The sequence below is a fragment of the Brachypodium distachyon genome, chromosome 3, assembly GCF_000005505.3.
Source record: "Brachypodium distachyon strain Bd21 chromosome 3, Brachypodium_distachyon_v3.0, whole genome shotgun sequence".
NCBI classification, from domain to species: domain Eukaryota; kingdom Viridiplantae; phylum Streptophyta; class Magnoliopsida; order Poales; family Poaceae; genus Brachypodium; species Brachypodium distachyon.
The window spans coordinates 1,683,021-1,697,964 of record NC_016133.3 but is presented as its reverse complement, the minus strand read 5'-3'; the positions used below and the strand labels follow the sequence as shown (position 1 = coordinate 1,697,964).

Below are 14,944 nucleotides of genomic sequence, written 5' to 3'. Positions count from 1 at the left end.
TTTGGAGAAGAATATTCAAAATGTGCTCAGATACTTGCTATTTCGCAGCAGCTTTGGCCACCTTGAAAACTGATTTCTTCAGCTATCAATGGCCACACAGAACATAGTCTCCTATGAAAAGCTCCAACGGTCATTGTCTATTACCAGATCTCAATGTCTGGAGGATAATTCTGAGAATACAACATTTCTTTGCTTCGCTGCAGAGTTACATTTGCCCAAAAATGGCGAGGAATCACACACCTCTGTACACCACCAGCCAAAAGCTATTTACTCGCCCAAACCAATAGGCCCCTTGTGATTTTCCACAAAGAACCCTACTACAGTTAGCACAAAAGTACAATAAAATTTCCCCAAAGAAAAAAGACCTTCAGTGAGCTAGAGAGATCTAGACCCCTTGTGATTTTGCTGCCATTGTGTTATTATTTGGAACGATCAGCAATTGAATGTTGTTGCTCTTCCAGGTAACCATACACTCGCGAGCAGAACTTCTGGGCCAGTTCAGCGAGATCATTTGCCTTTTGGGGACATATCTCGCTGAGGTGCCTCAAGGGGTACTTGCTCCTCTGGGGCAGCCGGTTCGCGATATCCATTGTCAAGCTTGCACACAGCTTACTGCCCATGAGCACTTGCAAAGTTGTCTTCGAAAAGATGGGATGCGAAACTAATCGGTTCAGAAGGATCAGAGCCTCTCTCATCAGCAAATACCTACAGCAGAACAATTTTTTTCATGAATTACAAATAGTGAAGGGCTGACAACTCTTGTTTACAGCATCAATTCAAAAACACAAAAAGCATCCCGAGTTGTGATTTACGGTAGATGACAAAACAATTTTGTGATAACCACTCAGACTGCCACCTGTTATTTGCTATATAGTGCACAATTCATAACTCACAAGTCATAAGCTTGAACACTTGGGCAAAGCAAATGTACCAGTTCTTTCCTAGCACCAGTTATTTGCTATAGAGTGCACAATTCCTTCTGTGGAATTGAATGGATACGCCTGTTCCTTACAATGATGTATCTTAGGAGAATAAGTGGGTCTCCTAAACTCTGATATATACAACTATTTTAAAATATTTCAAAAAATTGAACGTACAGAAATGGTAGCTTCAAGGTTACTAATAAACAAACCATCCCAAATTAGATTGCAAATCCATGCTAAGTTCCAACAAATTGGAAAAATGCTCAGTTTATAATGGAAAGGATTTAAAGATCACCTTTCCTCCAATAGCTCATGCACCTCAGTTGAAAAATCAACTCCGGATTCCATCTGTGAAGCAAGGACTTCCATAATCAACTCCAAGAAATTGGCACCACTGGCAGTCACTGAACCTAGAAGCACTGTGTGTCCTGATTTGCCACTAGAAGCTATGTACGCTAATAGATTCACAACTAGCCGACAAAGCTCGAGCTCCTGAAAAACTTTGTTGAGTTATTCAACTTTGAAAGAAAATGCAAGAGTAAGTTATGCTGAATTCCTATTTGATGGAATCCAGCTTAAAACTTTAAAGGAAATATCATGCTCATCAAACCATTTTAATTTTTACGCAAAAAAAGCAGGATGACAGGGGAAAGAACCAATTACTACAATTCAACCCACCCATGCAGGCTAGAATCTAAATAACATGAAAGGTTTCAAACTATGAATACTGTAGACAAAGAAGTTAGAGCTAAATGTTGGATGCAGATGTCCTGCCTGAACCTGAATCACTAAAAACCGAGGGACGTACCAGAGAATTTGTTGCATCACAAGTCAAGCATTCAGACAAGTCCTTGAGAACTGAGCTTGTAGCTTGTTGTGGTCTGTCATTTTCAAATCCTACAGCCTCCATCAGTTCAGAGCTACCTTTACCTCCATTGCACAGCAACTTCAACATCACAGGGCCTACCAGCAACAGGAATTAGGTTACTACTGGCACAGAGAGAAGCAAAATTACATAAATGGAAAATGTTTACATCCAGTTAAAGATATCTTTAGGAAAGACCACAAGATTGTTTGTCCCAGCATATCTAGTTCCAAGAGGAAGCAAAAATAAACTTCTTGGAACACATGGTCATTTAATAGAGTTAGAGAGCGAACAGGATCTCATGAAATCCTGGCCGAGTTAGCAGAGAGGATTTGTAACTTAGAAAATCAGATAGAACCATTTCAAGCATGATATTTACGTTTAAAGGTACATAATTGTCATCTCTGAGGAATTGTTTTCTAATAGTAATCAAAACCCTCGGTTTTAGTCTTTTAGCATCCAGAGTTCCAGACAGTATAAATCCACATCAAAATACATCCAGAAGACCACAATATAACTCAATGCAAGTTTCTCAAAGAGTAAAAACATACATTACAGAATACCGTCGATAAATACAGTTCACACTAGAAACTTAAGCACTACATATTTTACCAGATATGATGGAAGAACCATATGATATGAAGTTGGAATAGAGATACAGCAACTAACTTACTGTATGACTATGAGGGATGCTACATGTACTTATGTACAAAATGTGTAGGAAGCCAGTATAAGAGGTAGTATTGTGTTTGGGAAGTTAACAAAACTCCAGAGCACTTCTATGTATGGATTTAATATAAGTTTGTTATTGTCCGAAGAATTTCCATAGTTATATTTCTCTCTTCAATAGCTATGAAATCAAAGAAAATGGTGCTAAGAAACTAGCAAGATAAGTACTCTGCAGAAGGCACACAGTGGAGTACTCAACTGGCAAGATCAGTAATCGATATGCAACACCTAGGGTTATGAAATATCTAAGCAAAGCAACTTACAATTCAAAAGCAAGAAAAGAAGATGCACAGAATGCTTCTTTACAAGCAACTCATTTTCCTTCTGCAACAACTGATGCAAGCTTTCCATTACAGAAGTAAAACCAATTCTGAAAGTAGCAGAATAAAATATCATTAGCCATTAGCATACAGAATTTCAACCAATTTAAGAAAATAGGCATTGCTTCTCCTTGCTTACTTCTCACGGTCCCCTTTGGGATCACTTGTCCTTACAATGAGGATCATTATGGCTAATGCATGAACACGAATAGTCTCCTCTGAATACTTCAATGCAACTTGCAGCACTGCATTGAAGAATGAAGTCCGGAAAGTAGGAGGAAGAGACATATTGCTAGTGTGAAGTCCATCTTCACTTCTTAATAGATTCTCTGTGTCGGGCTTATTTAGCAAAGTAGAACTACCTCCGTGACTGTTCCTCTCCATTTCGTTATTGTTAACATACGTCTCAATAGAAACATTGTTCCTGAGGATACACTGAGGAAAATCGTATTAAAGTTCATAAGCATGGGAACCTATGATTATGAGAGCAAATAAAAGTACCGACTAGCAAGGCGCAATTATACAATCCATACTTGTCGGTGTTGATGCCTATTTCAGAACTGCAGTTGGTTCGTTGGCACTATTGATGTGTAGGGAAAATATCTGGTGGAAACAATGCTTTAAGTGGAAACCATGTCTAGAAGTGTTAGTAAACTTTTTAAAGAATTCCGTATGTAGGTGAAGTTTTAGTCATATGAAGTTGTAAAATTTCAAGTTCAAACTGAAATAGATATGAACTTTTGTACTCCCTCCGACCCATATTACTTGTCGAAATATTACATGTATCTAGACGATTTTTAAACATAGATACATCCATATTTGGGCAAATTTGAGACAAGTAATATGGGTCAGAGGGGGTACATGTTTATAGAACGTTACCTTCCCAGCATGTTTTCAGGATCTTTTGAAACTTCTACATGTGTACCATACCATATGGTATTCACTGGAAAGGGAATTTCGTTCAGATATTTTTCCCATACAAGTTACAGTCAGGAGTGGGCTAGTTCACTGCTTATTATTCTTGTGGTCTTGCCTACAGGCATCAGTAGAGAGCTAGTGAGGAGTAACCGCATGCGGTATATGAGGTATCTATGCCTCGTACATTTAAAAGCAACTACACCTAGCTTCGTAAATATTCTCCTGCCATGTTCCTCAAATAAAATTAAAACCCCAACCCAACTTCTTTCTTAAAAATTTAAAAATGTAACAGAAGCTGAAAAGAATAGATTATATAACATGTAAAGCATACCTCTGGTTGGAGTTGGTTCCATGAGATAGCAGGTTCTGCAATATGTTATGCAACATCCACAAGGCTCTACCAGCAACAACAGCCTGAGAAGAAAAAGATCATGTAAATAAATGCATAAACTAGTTGAGTGGTTATAGTTCAAGATTCAGTGTATTTTTTCTAAATGACTGTCTCACTTCGACATCGGAAATCCACAACAAAAACAAAGAGGGCTTAATGACTACACACTACAGACACAAAAGAAATCACAATAATGTATCATTTATTGCTAGTACTGCAACTGTATATCCAATCCCAATGGACGCAACTTGCAGCTGTGCAGTTGCATGAGCAAAGCTATAGCTATTAATACTAGCATTTTCTAGACTCTACAGAATGTCAATTGTTCAGTCTTTTATTCTCCCTCCATTCCACAAAACACCTCATATAATTTTTTCTCCTTTATTCCTTAATATAGCTCGTTTTTCTCTTGGCTCCCGCACCCTGCCAATAACTGCTCACACTCATTTACGCTTAATCCGATATGAACAGATGGAGCTGTCTTGGTCCAAGTGCACAAATCCATATGAGGTGTTTTGTGGAACGGAGGGAGTAAACAACAAGCTAAGAGTAAGAGGATCAGAATTGCTCCAAACTTTGCTTGCAAAACAACTATTCTAATGGTTCCAAGTTAATTCCTGCTGGATCTGGCCTGGCTAGGATTTTTTACACCAAAACAAGTTTAAGATCGAAATTGGCAGGGAATCGGTTGAAGGTAACTCAGTGCTCAATCAGAAATTACTTAAAATCTATCATTTTCCTTCCCCAAACTAACTGCAAATAACACAGAGAACCCCGCTCAATTATTCATACCGTTTTAATCAATTATGCAAAAAATCGTTAATAACCTCAATAGTATTAGGTTGTACGACTCTATGGAGTGCTCGACCTATTTTTCCTATGCCAGTGATTAAGCACAATGAATAGCAATGGGTATCATAAATAATAATGGAATGACTAAATAAGCAATCCTGCTATGGAAATGAAATGGGATAATCGGTTCTCACATTACCAAAAACACACAGATTTAGCAATGCTTCAAGAAGAATTCGTATAGGCATTGCATCGTTATTCACCTGCAGGAAAAGAACAGATAAATTGAACATATGAGATTAATATGCACTTCACTTCATTAAAAAAATGTAGGGTGTACTATGTCAGTGCATGCATGCAGGAATACGAAGTAAAAGAGGAAGTTTGTTAGGTACAAGGGGGACAACACTTATTTTGGATTGGAATGTAAAATGCACCCAATATTTGTGTACAGGAACATGACAAAGTAGGGCAACTTCTTTAGAAGAAAACAAAGTAGGGCAAGCTAACACTAGTAAACATTCTAGCTGTTAGAAGGAATAGAACATGTATTTCCACGAGGCCATAGGTAAAGTAGATACAGGTACAGATACAGGAAGGTCCTTATACAACGAGGATACTGCACAGCTAGTATTAACAACTATGTACATGCCTAAAAACAGGGAATGGGTAGATCCAGTGTTTCCCAATTCAAATGGTGCATTATAATCTTTCTGATGAAAACAAGTGTTGAACAGTCATATGATCCTACTGCAGAACAAATTATTAACATTGTGTAACAGGTGTTGGCATTGAAAACAGAAGTTAAAAGGCAATGTAGCATTTCACTCTTGAAACGCATATCCAGTGCAAGCTGCAATGGTGAAAAGGATATTCCCTCCAACCCATATTACTTGTCTCAAATTTGCCCAAATATGGATGTATGTATGTTTAAAAAGCGTCTAGATACATTAATATTTCGACAAGTAATTCCAGTCGGAGGGAGTAGGTACTTTTTACAGGAACATCACCTTGATGATAATATCATATACTTCTGAAATAGCATTATTCATGGAGGAGCTCGCTTTAGAAGAGGTTTCACACTTGTCTAACAATCTCGTAGACTGGAAAAGTGTCAACATTTCTTCTGAGCAAGAAACAAGAATCTTAGAGATCAGACTCCTCCCCAACATACTGTTGGCTGGCCTACCCCAGATAGCACATAAGTTGCTAGAGATGCTATTAATTAATACTTTCTTGCGCTCAAGATGTTCATTGTTGCTTTTTAATTCAGGCTGGGGAGTATCCTACAATTGACAAAAGAATTGATCATTAATGCAATTTGTTAGCACAATATTAATACAGAGCAATGCAAATAAGCTAGGCATACTACCTCCAAAGATACTCTTCCTGAGGTACTTGTTCCTGCTCATTAAGAAATACTTGTTTATAGATCAGAAGGCAGGAGATAAGGAAACACTCGGCTTCAAAATGGTTCAAAAATCTTACTGTTATTTATCACTGTCTGCTGCTTTGGTTCCAAAACATCCGGTGCAGCAGTTTGATACGCTTCGTTCAAACCTAAACCATCTCGAGAAGAATGGAGTTCCTTATTATTCCCATTCGTTGTGGATGTCCAACAAGAAACCCTATCATTCAAAGTATCATTTGCAGGGGTATGCAAAGACTGATCGATATCCATCCCCGTACTGCAAATATCTTTGCTGGCTCGGCCCCTGAATACATGAGAACTGATGTCAAGTATTGAGCATGCGCTCAAATACAGTAAGATAGACATGCTAACTAACTACTGTTTCAAGCAACCATCCCTCGCTATTCAAGATGGTTCAGGACAGTTGTCTTCAAATTATGCACATACAGAACATATGTGCTGCATCAGCACCATACATGATGTCCCAAGAGCATGAATTATTAGAGAGCATGGTACTTACACATGTGCTTTTTTCAAACTATCAATCTCTGCATCTTTAGCCTTCATTTCAAGGTCTTTTTGTGTCATGCCTTTCTTGAGTTCACTGCACTCGTTTTTCTGCATACAGAATAGCAACAAATCACCTCCGTGATCATATTAGTTAGTAGAAAAATGCATTTGTTGTTTAGTTTGCAACTTAAAATGTGAGTCAAGCTCAACACTAGCCTAGATCCCATGTACTGGACCAGACCATATTCCAATGCAGGATCAAGCAGGGGCAAAATGCTCTAAGCTCAAATCAGTTGCACAACACGTGAATCGATGAATGATAATACCAGTACTTGTACTATTGAAAAACAAGAATAGCAACCAGTCAGATACGCACATAGTTGTTCATCCGCTTCGAGACATCCATCAGCTCCTTCTGCAGCATTCAGTGATACCGCAAGCATTAGGAAACCACAAAAGCACCGACAAACGAACAGGCATGATTACACACACACACACACACAAAAGCACGATGGCTATCCATCTCACCTTGAGCTTCTCAACTTCCTTCCTCTCCTTGGCCTCCCTAGCATCCCTCTCCCTCCTCACGGCCCTTGCACGGTCGCCACCACTAGTAGGATCGACCGTCCCGATGATCCGGCTCTCCTCGTCCGCCAGCCTCCACTCCCTGCCGTCACTACCATCCCTTTCTCTCCGCACGCTGCCCCTGCCACGGCCGCCACCGGCGGGAGCCACAAAGGGCATGACGACCTGGCAGTCGCTGCTCTCGTCAACAGGTCGCTGGGAGAGCTCGCGCGGAGGAGAGAAGCCAGGTCCACCAGCGCGGCCCGACTGGGTAAACTCCCTTGGAGGCGAGAATGCAACGGCCACTGAGGCAGGGGCACAGGGCGCGTCAGCGATGTGGGAGGGCGCGAAAGGATAGGCGGCGGAGGAGGAGGCACGGGGCGACGGGACGGCGAAGTGTGTAAGCGGGGCAGCAGGGCCGGCGGGGACATGGAAGAGCCGGGGAACTGGGTCGGCCGAGGAAGCACGGGGTGCGGCGGCGAGCGGGAGAGCCTGGGTGGCGGAGGCGGCGGAGGCATGGGGCCAGGCGGCGACGTGGGAGAGCGGGAGAGAAGCGGTGGCGGAGGCGGGGATGTGGTAGAGGGGAGCAGCAGAGGCGGCGGCGGTGGCGACGGGGGGTGTCTCCTGGGTGACTGGCGGTGGAGGAGCGTGGCTAGGGTTGAGGGATTCGACCTGGTCCTGGTAGCGGAAGACCTCGTCCAGGAACAGATCGTCTTCCTCCCACGCAAGGTCGTCTGCCGTCGCCATCCCCACTCACCGGCGGCGGCCTGGCGGTGGAGACTGGAGGAGTAGTGGGGGTTTGATGTACGGCGCTGCGGCGGGGGGTGGGGGGGATAACCTAGTAGGCCTCCAAAATTCAAAAAGTGTTTCCCAAAATATTATTATGACAGAAAGAAAAATCCAAACCCAAATCCGATTTGTGCATCAAGGAAACACAACAAAGTCGGCAGCAAATATTGTATAATTCGAAACATGATTCTTTCTTTGAAAGTGTTTTTTTTTCTTCAAGGGATGATTCTTTGTACTCCCTCCCTCTCCGTCCCAAAATAAGTGACGTGGATTTATATAGATTTTTATGCAAATCCGCGTCACTTATTTCAAAAGGAGTACAATGTCGATCGGTATTTATTTCGAAAGCAACAAATTTATTTCGAAAGCAACAAATTCTATACCAGTTTACTTTCTCCTGATATCTTCAATTTGGATGCCGCGTGGCGAAAACAAAACTCGATTTCCATATTTCTCTAGTTACAAGTGCGACATGCATTGCTACGGAAGATGGATGCAAAATCTTTTGTATAATCCATACGGTGTACCCCAGTAAACCTTGAAAATTCGAAAAGCATTTTCAAACAATGACAAAAAAATGAAATCTAATTCCGATTTGTGCATCGAGATAACACAAGCTCAATTGTAGATATTTGTCTAATTCAAAAACATGATGCTTTGGACAATGCCACTCGCCCACTTGGCCACTTGGGTTTTTATTTCGAAACCAACATATTCTATACATTAGTTTTCCCCTGATATCTCCAGTTTGGATATCCCAAAGTGAAACAAACATTATTATATAATTTCCAAGCTAGTGTCTCGTGCTTTGCTACGGAAGATGAATGAAATATGTTCTTATGCAAACCCATAGAATCTAACACAATAGACCTTCAAAATTAAAAATAAAAAGTTTTTTCGAACTATGACAAAAATTCAAATCCAAATCCAGTTTGTGCATAAAAAAACAGAAACTCAACTGTAAATGTTGTCTAGATCACAAACATGAGTATCACAGGATTTCTAATGAGATGCAATAACAGGTGTGTAAATGTGAGCACTAGGATTTAAATCTCTGCGTCACCGTCCCACTAAATTTACAAAAAGGATAATTGAGAAGTGCACAATGCTTTCTATTTTCCACAAGGAGTAAGAAGAACTGCGAGTACAGCAAGCAACAGCTTGCCACATCAGATTCGGGAATGGCACAGAAGAGATGCTTGGTAAAATCATCTGTGTGGCAAATTGCAATTGCCCTATTACAAGAATCGCGAGCTAAGTAATTAGAGGCTGAATAGTCATGTCATGTCAGGCTTCCTTCTGCTGGTGGCTCCCGCCATTGGTGTCGCTCTGTTCGTTCATGTCAGGTACCGAATCACCGGCTTCCCCTAGCTTTTCCTGCAGGTGCCAAACCACCACTTAGGATAACATCAACATGTGTGGCAAAACAATGTGGGGGGAAAGTATATGATGGAAAGAAGAAAATCACAATCGCAATAACATTAAGTGTAATAGGTTAAGTTTGTTGCTGTGTCGACAAAAGAACACTGCGGAAAAGTATTAAGACTAGTAGGATAAATTGTTGAAATGTCGAAAAACAACACTGCAAATGTATGTTTCTAAATAGTTGGATTGAGTACTTGAAAACCATATATGAAATTGATCACTAAAAGTACTTTGTAATATTAATAATTTTGTTGTGTTAATTTATAGTGGTCGAAGTTCCATTATGAAGACCACCTTGTCTGAAATGTTAACTTTTCAAGAACTAGAGGGAGTAGGGTTCATGAACCCCAACTAAAAGAAATGTGAATAATTGCAGATGATACTTAGAAATATATGTTCAGGAACAGGAACAGGAACTATAAGTACCTTGAGGGAAGCATTCTTCAAACGAAGTTCCTCATACTCTTTTTTTACCCGTTCAAGCTCGGCCCTAAGAGAAGAGTTCTCTGACTTCAAAACTTCGGCACGTTGACCGAGCTCTTCACACTCAGCCTGGAACAAATAATCAGACACATTAAAAAAATCCTGGTGCCCTCAAAGTGAATGATGAGTCCAGCACGTGTTTGAAATCATACCTGCTTACGCAGCCGGGACCTGCGTGCTGATTCCCGATTAGACAGCTTCCTTTTCTGCTTCTTGAGTTCCCTTTCATCCTGAATATTGGCACGGATACAATTATTACCTTTTCTACATTGATAAATACATAAAATCACTGAATTAACAAAAGAACTTCAAACTTGGTACCGGTCAAGCATAATTGGACTGACTATGACTTTCTAAAGCACTTTTAAAACGTCAAATCTTGCCAAACCACATTCCCCATATACATAAATCTGAACATCAATTCTGGAAGTCCTATTGGCTCACACAGTTTTCTTTTGTTTACTCTACTGGTTTTCCAGATTTTCCCTATAGATACTGGCTAGCAGACTTGTCACATGATCCAATTTAAAACCTGGCAGTCACCAATTTATATTTACCTGAGGAATTACAAGATATAAACCTCACATATTTCACATTGTACAGAAAAGAGCTGTCTTCAAAACAAGTAATACTTAATCTGAGTTCTGAAAATGAAAATTAAAGTCCACAAAAAGGTTTGTTCAGTGGACAGTAGGTCTGTTAGTGTAAATGTATTATCAGGAACTGGTTTCACATTAAACAGCAAAGAGCTGTCCCCAAATAACCTAAGGAACGTTTCAGCTGAAGTTTGGAAATTAGACAAAAGGCATCAAAAGGTTTGGCTCAGTGGACGGTACTAACTTAAATATTTGATCAACAACTACACTATGAGCACGGTTACATAGCAAATTTGGTTCTGTGGTCTCTAGTAATAAATGTATGGTCAAGCACTAGACAACCAGCACAATTACATAGCAGACAGTAGTCTCGTCTCCCTTCTACAGAGAGAAACATCAAACATCTGGCAACATAGCAGGACATGCCAGTCTTCAAAGGTAAGATCTTAGTCTAAAGTTTGTTCAGAAAGTAAGGCGCGTGTGCAAAAGTCTTATACCCATTGCTCTCCTCGGACTGAACCAGACGGTACTTTGCCACGCATTGCAGGAAGAGGTGAAGAACCAGTAGCACCCCAGTAGTCCATTCCTATATTCAAGTTTGTCGCAGGACCAGCAACTCCTCCTATCACTGCACCTGATTGTACTGGAACCAATGGCATGGTTTTATTAAATATTCCATTCGATGATGAATGAGATACACCATTCTGGGAACTGCCTGCATGATCGAATGCACCCTCCATCTTATGCAAAGAAATGTGCAAATTCATCGGTATCTATTATAAAATTATAAATAAGCCCTAAAAAATGCCTACCATTTTCATTTACATCATTCTCCTTCGAATGTGAATCCTGCCAAGACAAAATTAGTCCAGGAGTCAAGAAATAGAAAGTATGACAAGAAGGGGAAAACTATTTGTCAAATTAAAAAAAAGGGTGATGAACTATCATACAAAGATATAATTATAAAACATCAACCAAATAAGCAATATGATAGGCAAAGTGTATTGATATCAAACTCACATTTTGGGAATTGGCATCACTTCCTTCACTCTCACTATCACTTCCACTTTCACTGCAGGTTAAACTTACCTATAATTAGATTGCTTTGGAACTAAAGAAACTCATGGCTACCACACATGGCTAACAAATACCTGTTGGAGGTAATCCCGTTGGCAGATGGACCAGATGTTTTGCCGGGCTCATTTTTTCCTGAAATTATTATCAGAAACATAAAGTTTAATCCCCAAGCTTAAAGTAACCTTCATATTGACCATGTACAATACTTACCATTTATTTCTGAAGCACCTGGTGCAGCTCCCTGAAAAATATATATGTCAAAGTTGCATGAACTAGTGACGACCAAAGGAAAACAAAAGAAAGAAATTGCTACTCACAGCAGGGTCAAGATTTCCATTTGTTGGTACTGGGTAATGAAATGGATGCACACCCTGCACAATTAGTTATTGATTCGTAGAAGCATTTCAGTAAAATTGGGTACAAGGGGTGTGAATACAAAGATATCAATGTAGATAACACTTGTTAGGTATAAAAGCTCATACAGGAGTAGAGGGATGGGCATATACTGTTCCTGGTGGATACATCATATAAGGTGGCGGTGGTGTCCCATAAGGTGGCACCATATGCTGCAATAAAGGGGCGATAGTTTGGGTTTATATACAAAAGCACGTGCCGACATAGAACATAAAAATACAGTTAACAAACGTAAGTTGGCACCTGGCTAGCTTTTACCCCTTAGAGAATACTTAATTTTAATGCACTGTGCCATCAGATTTAACTAGAACCAGAATCTTCGTATTGCAAGGTGGCTAATTTGAGTATAATTTGAAAGCATTTTCTTGTTGGTTTTTCCTCGTCACATATATCTGATGGGACTACATCACTACATAGCCTTAGAAATAATGAATAATGTTTTGGTAAGTAAATGATATTGGAATGCCATTTTTAAATAATAGAAAAAGGGAAACACATGTTGTATTAATATAGCAGGAAAATCCTCCAAATTCAAGCCAAGCCAGACTATGAACCTCAGTGCCCGGATTGTGCACACACTCCCACGACCAACTGAGCTAGGATCAGTTCCTAATATTAGAGACTAAGATTCCAAACAGCACAAGGCCCTACTTTGCCAGTTTTTGTTCAAGCTCAATAGAGATAATGAGGAAAAGGGGGGCAAAATCCTATAGAGGGCACCTGCGCTCCCCACATATAAGGATGAGCCTGGCCTGCAGCAACAGGAGGGGGAAAGAACCCATGTGGCGGCATCGCTGGGTAGCCCTACCAAAATTGACAAAACAAGAAAAAAAATTCAATCACAATCATTAAATAAAATGATCAAATTTGCAAAAGAAAACTGTAAGTCCATCTTATCAGTAATTTTTTTTGTAGAATAACCTGAAAGCCAGGCCATTCAGGGTAAACTGGAGCAGTGGTGCCAGAGGTAGTGGCTGGAGGTTGCTCCTGAGAATAGGAAAGTAAGAACCCAAAATGGGGTTAGGATAATGTTTATTATGACAGAAACAGGAAATTCGTGTTTTAATCTAACAGGATGTTTCCTTCTGCTGACAGAAGGAAACTAGCCTAAGTAACTAGAACAGAAGTATCCAGAACATCTTCGTGCAATGCAGTAAATGCCGTTGAATGTTGATTGAAAACATTGGTGATTAGACTCACAAACTGCGGGCTCAGTTGACCTCGCAGCTTTTCACAAATGCCTCGCCTTTTTTAGATATCTACTGTATAAAATTGTGAAGAGTATGAATGAATTGGATCCACAGATATAAATTGTATAGAGTCTGTCGGTGTCAGTGCCTGAACAGAGATGCACATCAATTTTAAAAAACAAGATCGCAAGGAATCAATTTTCTTGAACCAGCCAACAATGAAAATGTAAGTAAAACGATATGCACTTCTATTTGCAATTTATATATCATACTTATCCAAAGTATCCTCTTATTTGGATATGCAGTTAGCAGCATTCTAAAACTCATCACCCTAAGTGTTAAGGTTCTTGCGACACATCCAGTTTATTTGGATGGTACACTAAAAATCCAATCATTTTATCTTCTGAGCAAATGATCAGAACCAAATTAAGGAGTACACAGCACCTGCTCTGGCACCTTGGAAGGCTTGGACGGCGTGCTGGGATCATTACTTCCCATTGGATTCACCAACAAAGCTTTCTGGACGACCAACTCGTCCAATCACTCCATTGCAACCACCAACAGGACACCAGTAGCTCCGGACAGAGGAAATACCTACTGCTGCAACAAAAAGTAAAAAAAAAAAACATGTTCATAATACAAACAGAACGTCTCAAAATTCTGCAAGGTAAAAAAGACCCCACTCGTTTGATCCCCTGGTGTCCAATCGAGCAGTATCAGCAAAAAGAACAGGGGGGAGAAAAACTTCCCACTTAATTTCAGTAACACCGGACGCATTATGCGCCACCATAAGAATTCACACCGACTATAATTTAGACGAATTCTAATAACCCTAGTGGATTTGAACAGAGAACCACATCCATGCAACGATTTGGCAGGCACCAGGACTCCCCAAACCCCAGAAAATCGGGAAAAGCCACAGTTTTCTTCCACCCAATGCAAGCGAGACACCCGCGTAAACCCATCGGAGCGGTCCAGATTAGTAGTAAGCCTCACCGCAGTCTGGCTCGGGACACGAGCGGAGCGGCAGAGCCCCGCCAGAGAGAGGGCGCCGCGGTCGAACAAGCAGCGCAGAGAAGAAGCAGCCGAACGGTCCTCGCCGAAGCGGGAAAATGCGGCGGATACGAGGGCGGCGGCGGCGGCGGAGGAGGAGGAAGGAAGGAGGGTGGTGGTGGTGGCGGAGGTCGAGGAGGATTTGGAGGGAGGGAGGAATGAGGAATCGATCGAGGAAGGAAGAAGAGATGGGGAGGGCGTTTGGCGTGGACCGGGTTCACGGTGGACCGGGCTTGGGGATGTGGGGGCCCGTGGTCTAGGCGAAGGGGGGTGGATGGGCCTGGTCCAGGGGCAGCGGATGGATTTGCAGATGAGATGAGATCGCGTGAAGATAGCCCACTTGGATGCTGCGGCTGCAACAACCGCCGGCGCCATGCTGGCCATATCTTCTTGACTAAATTAATTCTTTCCTTTTCCTTTTTGCCCATACAAAATCAATTCTTTCTTTTGAGTTGTCACCAAGAAGAAGAAAAAAGTCAACCTTTTGAGGCCAT

The 14,944-nt window shown here is 41.0% G+C and overlaps 1 protein-coding gene across 1 annotated transcript; it reads right to left on the bottom strand.

Moving 5' to 3' along the window:
- Positions 1-112: 112 nt before the first annotated feature.
- On the bottom strand, positions 113-14,760 carry LOC100826051. The gene is made up of 28 exons (XM_024460667.1): positions 14,394-14,760; positions 13,842-13,997; positions 13,129-13,194; positions 12,928-13,011; positions 12,276-12,359; positions 12,111-12,164; positions 12,004-12,034; positions 11,868-11,925; positions 11,737-11,788; positions 11,529-11,565; positions 11,214-11,431; positions 10,273-10,350; positions 10,064-10,189; positions 9,506-9,589; positions 8,740-8,749; positions 7,388-8,175; positions 7,236-7,274; positions 6,870-6,967; positions 6,427-6,653; positions 6,311-6,342; positions 5,949-6,224; positions 5,133-5,201; positions 4,087-4,169; positions 2,977-3,261; positions 2,781-2,887; positions 1,732-1,886; positions 1,219-1,415; positions 113-705 (listed from the first exon to the last, which is right to left on the bottom strand). The coding sequence occupies exons 2-28, from the start codon at positions 13,893-13,895 to the stop codon at positions 420-422; spliced, it is 3,678 nt and encodes a 1,225-aa protein (XP_024316435.1). The 5' UTR covers positions 13,896-13,997; positions 14,394-14,760; the 3' UTR covers positions 113-419.
- Positions 14,761-14,944: the final 184 nt, after the last annotated feature.

Excerpts from the sequence above, each read along its gene's own strand:
- LOC100826051 (XM_024460667.1), bottom strand. The coding sequence starts at position 13,895 with ATGGGAAGTAATGATCCCAGCACGCCGTCCAAGCCTTCCAAGGTGCCA. Across the intron at positions 12,165-12,275 it reads ATGCCCATCCCTCTACTCCT|GGTGTGCATCCATTTCATTA; the intron begins GTATGAGCTTTT and ends CTAATTGTGCAG. Across the intron at positions 9,590-10,063 it reads TGAAGAATGCTTCCCTCAAG|GAAAAGCTAGGGGAAGCCGG; the intron begins GTACTTATAGTT and ends TGGCACCTGCAG.